Source organism: Callospermophilus lateralis, chromosome 14, assembly GCF_048772815.1.
Source record: "Callospermophilus lateralis isolate mCalLat2 chromosome 14, mCalLat2.hap1, whole genome shotgun sequence".
Taxonomy (NCBI): domain Eukaryota; kingdom Metazoa; phylum Chordata; class Mammalia; order Rodentia; family Sciuridae; genus Callospermophilus; species Callospermophilus lateralis.
In genome coordinates this window covers 55,809,510-55,825,536 of record NC_135318.1, presented here as the reverse complement: position 1 = coordinate 55,825,536, position 16,027 = coordinate 55,809,510, and the positions used below count along the sequence as shown (strand labels likewise).

The window sequence follows — 16,027 nt, the reverse complement described above, 5'->3', positions numbered from 1 at the left end:
TGCATCCCTTAATCACCTAGATTTTATTTTTGCATAACATTTTTATTTAATTATTTATCTTTCCTCATTAATCTGCAATGCTGACTGTTTCACATCAATTCTATTATTTGTGTGAGTCTTTATTCCCAGGCTATGTATTCTATTGATCTATTCCTAAAACAACATAGTGCTGTCTTGAGTATTAAAATTTTTAATAGATTTTAATATTTGGTATGAAAAGTCTTCCACCTATTTCTTTTCCAAGAGTATCCTAGTTATTACTAATTCTTTGTTCCTACATACAAATTTTAGGATCATCTTTTCAAGTTCTACTGAAAAGTCTATCATGATTGTCAGCAAAGTTTAATTGAATTAAATTTCTGGGGATTATTGACACCTTTGTTATATTATCCTCCTATTGATAGGTGTGGAGTTTAGCTACATTTATGTAGGTTTCCCTTCCTGTTCTTCAATAAATTTTTTTGCTCCTGAGTGCCATGGGACCAATCACTCTAAGTGGGGGAGCCAACACAATACTTTAAAAGCAGTGCCTCCCAACTCAGACCAGAGACTGTCTCATTCCCTGCTGCAGATCTCAGATATGAGTAAGGGAGAGATCTCAGATATGAGTAAGGGAGAGTTGCAGAGACGAGAGCCTCCTAGGCTCAACCCAGAGTCCCCGCAGTCAACCAATGTGGTGCTGTTAGGGATTGGAGCAAAAAGAACTCTTGCTGGAAGGAACAGAATTAGGAAATTCGTTTAGGAAAACAATTTGGCACTACATAAGATTGTCAGAGTCTTCTTAGACTACTGATCAACAGTTCTATCCCTGTATGTATTCTTATTAAGTACTACCCAATATGGTAGTTACTACTCACTTGTGGCTATATATATGTAAATTAAGATTAATTAAAATAAAATTTAAAAATTCAGTGTTTCAGTTGTACTATCTGCCTTCCAAATGCTCAGTATCTATGAGTAGTTTCGGTGGTGGCTACTGCTTTGATTAGCTCAGACTGACATTTCCATCATAACAAGGAGTTTTTCTGGCCAGCACTTTTTAGATAATTTCCTGAACAGAAAAATAGTTCTAAGATTATTTACAGTAGTACTATGTATAACTAGAAAAAAAGAAAACAAATAATCCAAGTGTCTATTCATAAATGCACAAATAGAACTTTATATATTCATAAAACTGACAACCATTCAGTAGTGAAAAAGCAATGAACTATAGCTATACATGTCAGCATGTGTAGATTGAAAAACATTCTGTTGAGTGCAAAAAAAAAAAAAAGCAAGTCATACAAGAAAGCATAAAATGACTCAACTTGTATATGTTAACATAGGCAAACCTGTCATATAACTTATTCAATATTTTATTTTCACATGTGGTTTGAGATGCACCTCAAAGTCTTGAAAATTTCTGAGTAGGTAGCAATAATAATATGATACTTCTAATGTGGGATCCAAGGTGGAGAGCATTTCAAGAACCTAGAGTCATGTCCAAAGACCTGCTAAGTTCACTGGCCTCTTGTCAGCCAGGAGAAGTCTTCTGATAGCATCTGGTCAGGTTCTGCCCACTATTCAGAGAGAACAGCAGAATTCATAAGGAGGTAGCCCAATGGTTCTTACCTTGGCTGGATTTGATCACTGATCCATCTCTCGATGGATCCAATGAAGTTCAATGCTAGATCCTTCAAGTTTGCACAGTTATGGAACTAGTCTTAAAACCTGGCCCCAGACTTTTAAGTATTTTTCAGTGAGATAGGAAAGCACAATATATCATTAGTATTTTACTTTCCACATGTATGGGTTCTCTTAAAATGTCTAGAGCTGCCTTCTACATCTTTGGCTCAGCAGTATAATGACCTTCAGTCTACTCTGAATGAATTGGAACACATTTCCAATGAGTAACATCAAAAATAACAAGACATGTTGCTAAATAATAGAATACATTGTATCCAGAAAAATCAAGATAGGGAAAAGATAGTTGGATGTTTTAACATCAGAAAAGAATCATCAGGGAAAGATTTTGGAGAATAAATCAAAGGATAAAGAAACTCTGCAGTCAAAACGTAAGGTGTCCCAGGTCTAGATGAGGGAGGAAGCTGGTGCCTTCCTGCACAAAGCCCAGCCCCGCACCCCCAAGTCCAGCACAAGTGTGTGGTGTAAGGACTTTTACTAAACATGCATTTCAGAATGTTGTAGTAAGATGTGGTTATGGTCATTTTCCATTTTCTCTTTTAATCAGCTAAAAATATAAACATTTTGGTGAAGAAATGGTCCACATATTTAACTCTATAATTTCCCTAACACCAAGTATAGAAATATCAATGAAATCTGTTACATTATTTTCCTGCCTGAGAATGCAAAGGACCAGAACTCTGCAACATGGGACACATACCTCTCCTCTTGACCTTTGAAACCAGCGCAGCCAGGGGGCTGTACGTACCACCACTTGCTCTGTTGTCCTGTGGCAGTTTCACGCACATGCCTGCCATTCGGAGTTTTGGAGTGTGCGTTGACATCTCTGTGTGTGGAGATAAACCGGTGCTGGGTTTGATCAGGACATGATTAGCATGCCTTGCTGGTATGCTGTCAGAAACCTCACATTAAAATGTCCTACCCACGGAACAGGCTATGGCTTTAGGACTCAACTCACTTGGGCACCTGTTTGGGATATATTCAGTGTTACAACTTCCTTCTTTCTCTTTCTTTCTTTCTTTCTTTCTTTCTTTCTTTCTTTCTTTCTTTCTTTCTTTCTTTCTTTCTTTCTTTCTTTCTTTCTTTCCATAAGAGCAGGAACTTTAATCAAAATAGAACATTAAATGAAAATCATCAACTGCTAGACAAATGGGCATTTAACAGCTACTAAACAAAATGTAATTCTTTCTATGGTGACTAAAAAAATCATTGTAAAATTGTACATGTTAGGAGGAGAAATATTTGGAAGATGACTAGAAACCTTGGGAAGTCTGGTGAAAAGAGAAAAATTCAAAATATTCTGGGTAACTGCAGGAAAATATAGCTTGCAAACTAATGTATTCCAGGGTAACAAATATCAGATCCTGTCCTCTGAAAGTAGCAGCTTTGGGCTGCCTGAATAGTTGCACAGGGAGTGCACTAAACAAACCAGAGAGATACCAATACCTCTGCTCCAGCGGGAAAATCATTCCCTGCAGTTGTCCACAGGGTCACCCTGACTGCTCCATGGTTGCTACTGCAGCCATTCGGGTGGAAAGCGTGATAAGCCTGATTAGTGTTTCCTAAACTGGACACAATCATGTCTGCCATTTCTTTCCCTTTGGACCAAGGCATTTGGTATATTTCATCTGCCTAGTAATGCTTGACAAATTTTGCCGGGGCTTTTTTTTTTTCTGATGACTGATTTGATATAGTCTTAGAGACAAATTTGGCAGAGATTTTTGTCATATAATAGTTGCTTACACAAGCAAAGGAACTGAGGTCCACATCCAGCTGTAAATTGCTGCTTGTCACCTGGTGGTTATGCCTAACCAGTGAAGGGCTGTTCCGGGGACTGGGTGGCTTTTCAACATTGGGACTTATGCCCTAGTCTAATGGAAGAGTGGTTTTAGAGTTAAGATTGTGTTCTCTTTCATAAGAAACAGACTTCCTGAGTTTAACCTGTGGCTTTCTCACTTTGTAGCTTTGTGACTTCTGGCAAACTATGGAACCTCAGTGTATAAATATACATGTTTATACCCCCCCACACAGTGGGGATAATAATAGGATCACTACAGGAAGTATACTAGATGGTATATATGAGGCACTCAGCACAATGCCTATTTGTGGGAATCACTTAATAAATTTTAGTAACCATTATAATTAAGCACTTGCTCTATTTTTCAAAAGTCATTTTAGCCTGATGGAAGCTGTAGGAAAAAAGGCCATTGACCATGAAGTTCATACTTTCCTATTTCTAAAAATGTATGTTCCAAAGTTTATTTAAATTCATTTATGTTGATTTATCTAACTTGAAGTTAACTATTTGGTTCATCTTCAGAAATGTCTATTTGACACTGTAAGCCCAATCACTAGCACGAAGATGTATCACCGTTGATGCATATCATGTTGATTCTTAATATCTATTGTACGCATGTGTGACACTGAATGCCATAAAAGCAGAATATAGGCATTTCTGTTGAAAGGAAGCAAGAGCCTTTGCAAGGAGAAAATTGTCCTATCTCTCAACCAGTGTCAGAATGTGGAAATGTTTACAAAATGCTCATTAAAAGAAAAAAGGGATTGCAAGATAGAAACAAAATCTAGTGCACAAGTTTACACTAAGGAGATAAGAAAGGCTAGGCCCCTCTAGAGGATTTTGTTAGCCAATTACTGCAACCTGACTTTTGGGGGGAGAGGAAGAATGAAAGGGGGAGGGGGAGAGAGAGGAAGAGCTTCCAAACTTGTCTGCAGTGACATGAGACATTTACGCTCTGCTAGATAAAACTGCCACTTAGAGCCCAGGAGAGCTAGACTTTCCTGGGTTGGCCTGGGGGCTTGAGCGGAGTCATGGATTCTCTGGTCCTGCGGCTGTGCGCTGTCTTCTGCCTGGTGGCTCACTCCGTTTCTGGCAGTCCCATCATGGGCCTTGAGCCTCTGGAAGAAGATATGCCCTTCTTTGATGATGTCTTCTCAGAGCAAGATGGTGTTGACTTTAACACACTGCTGCAGAGCATGAAGGACGAGTTCCTCAAGACGTTGAACCTGTCGGACATCCCTATGCAGGACTCAGCCAAGGTGGACCCACCAGAGTACATGCTGGAACTCTACAACAAATTTGCCACAGACCGGACCTCCATGCCCTCTGCCAACATCATCAGGAGTTTCAAGAATGAAGGTAAGTCTGCACTTTCACTGATGAACTTCGGCTTGGGCTTTTTCCAAGAAGGTAATTTTCAATGCATGGGCATATGGGTAAGGATGAATACATCCATTTGAGGGTATGTATATACCAATAACCCCAAACAGTGCCGATTTTGATCTCTACCATTTATATGGTTGTTTTAGAACCCCAATAAAGACACAGAAAAACATCTTTTAATAAAAAGTCGCAGAATGTCTATAGTTATGATATCATAAGATCTTTAAAAAGTTTCAATTTAGGCAACAAGTAACACAAAACTATTGCTGGGCTGCTTACATTTTTCTCACTTTCCAGATGGGCCTCAATTTCCATTTTGGTTTTTACTTAGAATGGAAATAGTAAAAAAACATAAAAGCCTGGAAAGTTATTTTTTTGTTGTTGTTGTTCAAACTTTGGATGCTTCTATTTTGTTACCTTATTTAAGAAATCTTAGAATAGGATGGAGACTTGGATTGTGCAGATGCTTCCTAAAGTTGAACTGTGTTTGGTATGTTATGTACATCCTTGGAGCGCTGTTTATAGGAAGTATGCAATTAATGATCCAGCTTGTCATTTCTGTATTTTTATGAAGAGCAATGTACAGGCTTTAAATTATTGCTGAGAAGTGTGTTTTCTCCTCTCACATCTTTAAATTCAGTAACTAGATCTAGAGAGCTAGAAAGTTAATCCTTTATTTAGTACGGTACTAGTAGAGGAAAATTATCTATGATAGAAGCTGTGGATTGAAGAAGATGAATTCTTTAGTATTTTCCAATCATGCTTTTACAATCATTAAGCAGACATAAAAGAGGTTTTGATTGATGTTGTCCAGATGTTCTGAAAGCCAAAAGGCAGTGGCAAGAAAGAACTCAAGATATGAAATTTTGAGAGTTGGTTGACTTGGGTATTTATGGATAATTAATTTACTCTATCCAAGCCTCAATTTCCTTATCCATAAAATGGGAGCCGTAATACCAACATAACACAGTTGAGGGAATCATGTGAGGCTACAGATAAGCACTTTGGTTTCCTATGAAGGGCTGGAAAAACTTTAATTGTTATGAATGCATTGCTTAAAATTGTAGGCATTGGAATGTATGCTGACCAGGTATATCTTATGCCTTGAGATATTAATTGCCTTTAAAATTGACTGCTAAAATGTATATTTAGTAACATATTCCTAATAGAAAAGCCAAGCTCAAAGATTCCTTTTGGAGGAGAGTTTGAATTGGAAATTGAGCAAGCTCCTACTGTGGGAATGCTTCCTAAGGCTTCTCAGCACTTGTCCCTTAGTGTCTGGCTCAGGGTGTGGGTGGAGAAGTGTCTGCAAGCCCTGGGAAAGCAAGAACACTTTTCATTCTCACTTCTCCTGTGGAGGATTTGGGGGAAGCCAGGTCAGAATGTGGAATCTACCCAGTTTTTTACTGCTGAAGATCTCCGTGGGCACTCAGCCCCTACACCTCCCTCTGCCAGTCTGTGGGAGGAAATGCAGTCTGAAGACAAGTGTCCCCTCACTGGTCTCACTCTGTTGGCTGCTATGATCTCCCATCTGGTCCTTCAGTTCTGCTCAGTGCAGACCCAAGATCTCCAAACTTAACTCACGTGGGGAAAGCAAGTGCCATATCCAAAATGGGAAAACCATGCCTTCGGTTCCCTAGCTCCACTCCACCCTCCCTGCATCGTCTAGGGAAGTCAGTTCTCTGCACTGAGATCTAGTCTCTTTTGGTGCAAAATAGACAGAGGATCCTACTTGAATTATGGGGACATTGTAAGAACTACTTAAGGTCACACTTGCAAAGCCCTTGGCATGTGAAATTTGTGAAGAACATGAGTTCTCTTACTCTCAAATGTAACTCCTCCAAAATACACTCACTGCATCTGCATATGAAAAGAATTTCAGTGAGTTAATTTAAAAAAAAACAATTTTATTGAGTTATAATAGACATATAGATATCTGCATTTATTTAAGGTATATAATCAGATAGGTTTGCACATATGTAAGCATCCACTGAAAGCATCACCATGACAAATACAGTGAGTCTATCCATTAGCACCATTTTTTTATAATATCCATTATGCAAATTTTTCCTTATTTGCCTTTACAACCTCTCTCTGCCACTACAGTGAACTTTTACTTTGCACTTTTCTCATGGAGAGACCAGTCTTCTCTCCCATTTTTGGTCTTTTTGTGTTCCCTGTCCAGAGGAAGTAGTCTCCCTCATTTTTATACTAGAGAGACAACTCCCAAGTTACTTCTGTTTCTTACCCTAAAACCTGATATGTTATAGATATATGTCATGCCCTTAATCAGTTAGCCTGATACCCAGAAGCAACAAATAATTAACATCTTAAGACACTGTCTCTGTTTAAGGCATCATGATAAAATACAGATGTAATAGGGAGTTTGAGTCATAGTAACTGCCCCAAGGATATTGGCAATCTAGTTGTGAAGATTCATTCATAAAAATTACAACAGAAACAGAGTAAATGACAAAAGTCAGAGGGGAGACAGAGAGAGCAAGTGCTCAAGTGACTCATAACGGAGGAAGCTTTCAGATAGAGACTTGTTGTAAGGAGGGTCTCATAGGGGAGAGGCCAGAGATGGAAAGGGAAAGTGAGGCAAGAGGGCCTTCTGAAGGTAAAAAGAGCATATTTAAATGTGCAAAATACAGGAAAAAGGAGGTGTTTTTTAGGACATGAAAATATCAGTAATTGTCCAAAAAATATTAATAGAGCAATTGCAATGTTCTGTGCACTGTAGAGGATGAATAGGAACTGTGGCTGGATCGAGAGACCAGGACCCAGTTAAACCAGGTCTTGAAAGTCATCCCAGTGAGTTGAAATTCATTGCATAGGTCAGTATTTCCCACTGGCAGTGCGTAAGGTTATTTTGGGTGGTACCCAGAGCAAATTGTGAAGTACATGAAAAATCATTATAAATTTTTATTAATGTAGACTTTGTAAAACTCCAAATAATTATCACCTCAACCATAAGCCTTTCTGGTCTTTTAAGAGGCAGTTAAGTGTAAACTAATTAGATAAAGTTGAATAAAAGTATGAAAAGGATATAATCTGGTAGGGATCCCACTGAAATCATGAGCTGGATATACAATTGGGGGAATGTTGCCAAAGATGATAGAGAACGCCTCAATTGGTGGTCCTTAGCATCTTTGGTGTTTTGGAATCCTTGGACAGTCTGATGACAAATGTCCTCAGGGATTCTTTTTAGATATATATTGCCTAAGTCAAGTATGCAGGAGCTTTGGGCTCATTGTAAAATTCTCAGATAGAAAGTCAACATGATAGTTTGGAGGTGTGCTTCCATGACTAAAGGAACTTTTAAGAAGTGTTTCACATAGGTTCTTGAGTGATTTGTATGCATGTTGAACTCCTTGTAAGTTGGTGGAGGTATAAGACTAAGGCAATCCATCTGCCCTCAGTATTCATTTTCTCCTACTCCTTCTTATAAAGGATCACAAAATCAACTGCCGTGGTCCCTGATTAATGGCTGTTGTTATTGACCCTAATAGGCTTTGTTAACTAGAGCCAAGGCCAACAAACTTTTTTTTCTGCAAAGGTCCAGAGATAGTCAATATTTTAGACTTTGCAGGTCATATATTCTCCGTTGAGACTACCTAACTCTGCCCTCAACCATAGACAATGGAGAAATAAATGGGTGAGGCTGTGCTCCAATAAAGCTTTATTTTGAAAAACAGGTAGCAGGCTCAATTGGCCCATGGGCATTAGTTTACCAACCCTCCGTCTATATGCAGATCTTTCAGGAAGATCAGTGCCCAACTGGAAGGCCAGATCTCCAACTCTGTGGGGATCTCCACCCATGATAAACACAAACAGGAAAAGCCATGAAGTCATTATCCATGAGAAACTGCAAGAAAAGAACAATCACCACACACCCCATTTAATGTCTCTTTATTGGTTAGAAAAATAGAGTGCTCTTCCACGCCATCTCCAGGGTCCCTTCCAGATCTATAACTCAAAGGAGGATAAGTTACTCAAGGAAAGCTGAGTGAGAGTTCTCTCGTCCGTTTGGCGGTCATTTTCTGTGTTAGTTCTGAATTCTCAACTCAGCTTAGCATTCTGTCATTGACCTTTCGGTATTTTCTGTGTCACAGAATATTAACATTATTTTGGTTTTCATTGATCTTTTCCGCTTATTTACTCTACATCAAACTTCCTGCATGAGCAGGCCTTCTTCTGACGTAAATAAACATCTGTTTTTCTATGAAACATACAGCAAGTCTGATTTTTTGCAAATCTCCCCCCCCCCTTTTTTTTTTCAGATCTGTTTTCTCAGCCAGCCAGTTTTAATGGACTCCGAAAATACCCTCTCCTCTTCAACGTGTCCATCCCTCATCATGAAGAGGTGATCATGGCTGAACTCAGGCTGTACACGCTGGTGCAAAGAGATCGCATGATATATGATGGAGTGGACCGGAAAATTACCATTTTTGAAGTTCTAGAGAGTGAAGGGGACAATGAGGCTGAAAGAAACATGCTAGTCCTAGTGTCAGGGGAGATCTATGGAACCAACAGTGAGTGGGAGACGTTCGACGTCACGGATGCCATCAGACGTTGGCAAAAGTCAGGCTCGTCCACCCACCAGCTGGAGGTCCACATTGAGAGCAGACATGACCAGATCGAAGATGCAGGAAGGGGACAACTGGAAATAGACACCAGTGCCCAGAATAAGCATGACCCTTTGCTTGTTGTGTATTCTGATGACCAAAGCAATGACAAGGAGCAGAAGGAGGAATTGAATGAAATGATCGCCCATGAGCAAATCCCGGAGCTGGATAACCTGGACCTGGATGGTTTTTCCAATGGACCTGGGGAAGAGGCTTTGCTACAGATGAGGTCCAACATCATCTATGACTCCACTGCCCGAATCAGAAGGAACGCCAAAGGAAACTACTGCAAGAGGACCCCGCTGTACATCGACTTCAAGGAGATTGGCTGGGACTCCTGGATCATCGCTCCCCCAGGATATGAAGCCTATGAATGCCGTGGCGTTTGTAATTACCCCCTGGCAGAGCATCTCACGCCCACAAAGCATGCCATTATCCAAGCCTTGGTCCACCTCAAGAATTCCCAGAAAGCTTCCAAAGCCTGCTGTGTGCCAACCAAGCTTGAGCCCATCTCGATCCTCTACTTAGACAAAGGTGTCGTCACCTACAAGTTTAAATATGAAGGCATGGCGGTCTCTGAATGTGGCTGTAGATAGGAGTCCTGTGGCTTATTTAATAACTGTAAATGTGTATATTTTGTGTTTTATTTAATGAGAATATTTAATGAGGGTGTACAGATAACAGAGGCTTGCTGCCTTAGGGAAACGGACAGGTTGGTTTATTGTAGGAAATGCATATTTTGCTAAACAATCTAGTCCCTCGCAAACTGTTTTTGTCTAAACTTGCCATTTCCTGGCAGTCCCATCTTTAATAGGAATGGCAAGTCACACTACTTATTCTCCAAATCAATATGGAAAGAGCAACCCCTAGTAAAATAACAGCATCAAAAAATTTGTCTATAAGGATATGTGGACATAAATGAAATTAGGAAAATCTTTTTGGCTCTAGAGGAAGATAATACTCATATACATGTATGACTCACTGAAATATATATGTATGAAAAGCCAATGTATGTTCTCAGTCACCTCTTCTCTGAATAGGGTCTATGTCACTATTAAATTCACATCAGGAATTTAATAGTGGTAGGAAGTATTAACCATTGTAGGAAGATATCTGAAGATATCCTGTTATCTTCAGAGTGTCTGAAATACTCTGGAAAGTGTAGCTGTTGTCAGTTGAGTTCTGCCATGGCTCAGAGCAGCAGGCCTGGTGAAGGAGGCTGCATGCTCCAGAGGAAGGTTTTTAAGATAACAGAAACCAAACAGCTCTGGGAGGCAGTAGCCCCAGGGGCACAACAGCAAAGAAGGAGCCCCATAGAGACTAAATTGCTCTAAAGGGTAGTGCCTGGTCAAGAATTGAAGACAGAGGGGACTTGGGGATGAACTCAGATGATAGGTCTTTCTGGCTGCAGGGTGTAGAGCACTTGGGAGAGGGAGAGGTGGGAAGGACATAGATGCTGTCCTCAGATGAGTTTGTGAAATCCAAAGCAGTTCTAATTGGAGAATCAAGTCTTTTAGATGAAAAAATGATCAAAGAGCCAGAGGAGGGAAACAGAAGGGAACTTTTTGTCAGATTCTTCACTTCTTAAAATACTTGTCTGTGCTTCATAAACTTTCTCCCTTGCCTTTGCACCTCTGCTTTCTCTCTTTTCCATCTTTCTCTCTTTCCCCAACTATCCTGTGTCCTCTGTCTCCATTGGTCTGCTGTGAGCCAGAGGGAGATCGCCAACAGATTCACTCTCAGGGAGAAAGGAGTTAGTGATCTAATGTCTAGATTTCCCCATGATATTTAATTCAATTTTATTTTAATAATATCCTTTATTACATGTTTTATGCATGAAGAATACTCAAATACAAGAAAAAGAACACCAGAATCCAGATGAATACATTGAAATGTGGGAATAGGCACATGAGCAAATGACTTACAAACTTAGCTTGAATTTTGAGATCAGATTTGCTCATGGTAAACACCTTGCAGCTTTCCAGTTCTGCCTTCTTCCCATTTTGGAACTGGCCAGGACTTAGGGGCTGGGAAGTGTTCCCAACAGGAATGATCTGGCAGGCAGCTAATTCCGCCTAGATGGAATTTCGCCTAGGTTGGAAGGACATTGAGATTCTGACTGCCGTTTTAGTGCCCCCGAGCAGAACCATGCTCTGTGCAGGAGGAACCAGAGTCCAGCAGGTCCCATGCCATCCTGATGTCTCCAGGCAGAGGACACAGACCATTTACACTGAAATAGAGAGTGTGGTTCCAGGATGTTGCCACACCCTGCAGAACGCTTCATTAGGAAATCTTGCGCTTTTTATTTTTAGCCCTGGAAAACTATTAGCTTCCTTTTTGCAAACCTCTTGAGGTCATAAACTCATGTTGCCCTAGAAAAAGAGGTCAGGAAAGCTGTTTTGAAGATCTTTTTCCCAAGTTGCAGCTCAACTGAGTACATTTATTGTTCATTGGTTCCCAGAGGGCAAATCCTCAGGAATTCTTTGCTTCTGGAAGAGTGATATTTTGACTATCAATGGTAATTGACAATTTGAGGTAACCATAGTACTCAGAAGCACTATTTCTGGGCTGACTTCTATGTGACAGGTGGGCACATGTATGTATGCTGTGCATGGGCAGGTGGCTTTGGGTAGCCTCGCTCAGCATCCTTGGTGGAAGATGGTGCATTTTTCATACTCCATGGTACGCCACGTAGTCTCAATACTCCAAGGTACTTCTCCTAAGGACACTGTAAGAGATGAACAGTAAAACCTCTTAAACTACATAGGATAGTTTCTTGGTAAGTTTTATTTATTTTTATGTCTAAAACATATAAGAGAGTGGTGTGCTGGTAAATCCTTTACAACCAGCATGCGAGGGTGGGAAAAAGTCCTGATTCACAAATCTCAATAGTGTGAACACTCTCATCATGGCCTACTTTAAGCTACCAATGTGATCCCATTTGGCTTGCAAACTTCCTGAATCTATAACAATCAGCTCTAGGGAGCTGTGTGTGTGGCAGCCCCAGCAATCCACTGACATTAGCACGCCAATATTAGAAAGCTGACCAGGTGACAACCCCTTCATCCTGGGTGCCCACTGCTGGCTCTACCAAGCTTCTAGAAAATCCTTGTCTTGAGCACTTGTAATCACTCTGCTGTAAAAGAGAGGTGAAAACCTTGGCTGTCTGAAATCAGGCTGCATATCCCAAATGTTTCTCCATTAACTGCAGTCTAGATATAAACCTGTGTTTCTATGATGTTCTTACTTATAAAACAGGAATACAGAATGTCACATATTGGATATTCAAATGTTGCTAGTTGTATGATTATTATTATTTGATTTCTTCTATAAAAAAAGTGAAAAGTCAAAATACATAAAAAGGGGATTCTCCCTGCCTCTAACAGCACACCTGCAACTCTGCTGTATTACTACAAAGCCATACAATTGTCAGATCCTTAGAGCTTTCTAATGTTTTCTTTGCTCATAGAGCTTTTGCTACAGCCCACACCAGTCTTTTCTTTCTCTTCCTTAGAACAACAAAACAAAACAAATTTTATGGCAGAATTATGAGCACTGAAGTTGAAATTTTTCCTGAGAAAAATTATAGCAGAGGCACTTGGGCAGCCCACAATCAAAATAGTCATGTAAAAGTTTCTAGGCTTCCTACTATTTATTGACTGATATATTTATTTTTGTAATATAGTGTAGAATACCAAATATTTTATTTTTATGTTTGTGATTCCCTCCTGAATAAAATATTCTTCTGTGCATTTCAAATAGTACCCTGTCCCAGAATATGGCTCACTTAGCATATATGGCCTGTAATTCCATCTCTCATTTTTTTTTTTTTGCATCTAGATGTCCTGTTATTTTAAGGAGTCTTGACCTAAGCTTGCCATAACTTTGTATATTTGTGTCTTGTAGGTATGCTGTGAGCCTCTTTATGTATTCACTGTTTTGTAAATAGTACAATTTTAACCGAAGTGTCGATGTTCCAGAAAATAACTAACCAATAAATTGCCATGCCATTTCATAAGCTGACATTGTCATTTTTATCATGAGAGGCAGATACTGTCCAGCTGTGAGGGAACATGATTGCTACTCAGTGAATGGAGGTAGAGCTAAATTGGATTCCACCTAAACAGGTGTGCTCCATCTAAATGTACCCTTTGCCTTCACAGATCCACCAATTCAGAGACCTGATTGGCTAACTTTGTCATTGGACCAACTGCTCTCTAAATGTAAAAAATATTAATTCAGTGATTCCTCAAAGAATTGGCCTCAAAGGGCCAGATTCTTTTCCAGTGTATCATTGTTGGTCTGGAAAATTAATGACACAAACTTGTTTTCGAAACTGTTACTAAATGTTTTCGTATTCTTTCTAATTTATAGTCTTCAAGTAAAAGATATATTCATATAAAGAATTTTTATATATTATTTATTATTGAATTTATCAACAGAAAACAAAACCCAGGCATGTTCTGGCAAAACTATTTGTCCTTTATCTGTGACACAGAAGGACATCACTCTTTTTAAGGATTGTAGATCTTTGTCAGAGTCCGTAGATTATACTTAGCCCTTTGCGGTTCTGTAAGCTCATGTGGTAAAGGAAGGAACTGTGTCTCTGTGCATTTTCTTGCCCCTAAAAAAGAACGTTTGACTTCACCCATTAAATGGAAGGAAAGTAGATTATACTGTACTATAGCAGTAAAAATGGTGTTTCTGCATGTGGAAATGTATTCATAAGTTAATAACTCCATGAAGGAATGACTGTTGTGATCAGCATGTTTCTCACACACACAAGCACTAACTTTGTTGTTTTGTGAACAACTGGCCTGATTGTGGTGGGAAGACCCACTCACTGGTGCCCACCTGATGGGCTTCCATGCATGTGGGAAATCCGTTAATACCTCAGATGCACCAGATCAGCCGAAGCACCATCACATTCTTGGGTAAAACTAGTCTATTATTCATTTTCAGACTTATTTAGTGATTGCTAGATTGAAATGATGATGGAAATATCTTACACTGTGTTCAAAAACCAAATGTGTACATTTGAAGTCATCTTGTTAAATAAAATCGAAAAATTATTTTGACAAGAATTATTGGCAGCTATTTTTCCTTGAGATGAAAACTTTTTCTTGCAATGAAACTTCTTGCTGGATTCTTAGAGAATGGCCTGATGAAACAATCAGTTATTTGGAATTTCTCAATGGTCTCACTAGAAAGAAAGATTTTGTAAGGATATGGTTCTCTCATTTGATCAGACTTTGGGTGAATTCCCTAAATGCAGAGACATACACAGAAAATGAAATTGGCTCCTTTGTTGCTAACTGGGAAATAGTTCTCCTTCAAATTTCAAATGAGACAAATTAAAGAGAAATTACTTTGGGAAAAACATTCAGGCTTAATTTCACTATAATGATGAAACTCCACAGACTCTCAGTTACCTAGTATGCCCTACTCCCTTGAAGCATGCCAAAGCACTTTTCATCTCTGTGAATGTCACTGATGCAAAGGGAACCTGCTACCTTCTTAAGGGTACATATTACATTTTTAGAGGTCTCTGCCTCACTACTCTTAGTTTAAGGAATAGTTTGGGTCATTATGTATGCTAGTCACTGGAGACAGCAGCAAAGGTAAGCAGAAAGTTGTTAGTAATTCTTCCTTATAGGTTACTGAAGTCCATCCTGGTACCCCTTATAACCTCCCAATCCATAACTCTTGGGGCCTCACGTGCATGTCTAATCCGCCATCTTCATGATAGGTTTAAGGGTAGCTCTTCTGCCATTCTGGGTCTACTGTTTGCTATTCCCTACAATGATGTGTGCTATGATTTGAATTTGTTCCCCAAGTTCATGTATTGGAAACTGAATCTACAAATCCATATGTTAATGATATTAATGGGTGGGACCCTTGGGTGGTGAGACCATTCACAGATCAGTGGCTAATGGGCTACGCAGAAGTGCTGTTTTATAAAAGTGAGCTCTCCCTGGCACTCTTGCTCCATCTCACCATGTGATGCCTCCCTCTGCCATATTACGATGCAGTAAGAAGACCCTTACCAAGGGCTGACCAGATGGCAGTTCCATGCTCTTGGACTTCCTGGCCTTCTGAACCGTGAGCTAAAGGAATCTATTTTTAATGAATCACCTAGTCTCGGGTATTTTGTTATAGTAACAGAAAATAATGTGTATCTGAGCATGCGGCCAGACATAGTTGGTTCCCTCAACTGGATGGAAACAGATGGAAGGGCTGGACCTGGGCTGAACCTGTCACTTTACAGGCAACAGGGCTGGTTGTCAGACTCTGCTGCCTGATCTGAAAGGAAGTTCATTCTTATGGCAGAATGTGGGACTTGAGGGGCACAGAGACAGCCCACGGTAGAATAAAATTCCTCCCATCAGATAATCATCCTGCATCTCATTTGAGGGGAATCCTCCAATATCCTGTCTGGCAGCCTAGCTCTATCCAGGGTGTCAGCAGGGAGAAGAGGCCTTGTCCTTGGCTAAGTCCTCACAAGGTGAGACAGAGTTCCAGTCATGGGGGAAGG

The 16,027-nt window shown here is 39.8% G+C and overlaps 1 protein-coding gene across 1 annotated transcript; it reads left to right on the top strand.

Moving 5' to 3' along the window:
- The first annotated feature begins 4,512 nt into the window (after positions 1–4,512).
- On the top strand, positions 4,513–10,088 carry Bmp10 (bone morphogenetic protein 10). Its single transcript, XM_076833985.2, has 2 exons — positions 4,513–4,840; positions 9,148–10,088. Exons 1-2 carry the CDS (start codon positions 4,513–4,515, stop codon positions 10,086–10,088), a joined length of 1,269 nt encoding a protein of 422 aa, XP_076690100.1.
- The last annotated feature ends 5,939 nt before the right edge of the window (positions 10,089–16,027 follow it).

Bases quoted from the DNA above. Each gene is read 5' to 3' on its own strand.
- Bmp10 (XM_076833985.2), top strand. From the start codon at position 4,513: ATGGATTCTCTGGTCCTGCGGCTGTGCGCTGTCTTCTGCCTGGTGGCT. The intron at 4,841-9,147 runs GTAAGTCTGCAC...TTTTTTTTTCAG, and splicing joins CAGGAGTTTCAAGAATGAAG to ATCTGTTTTCTCAGCCAGCC.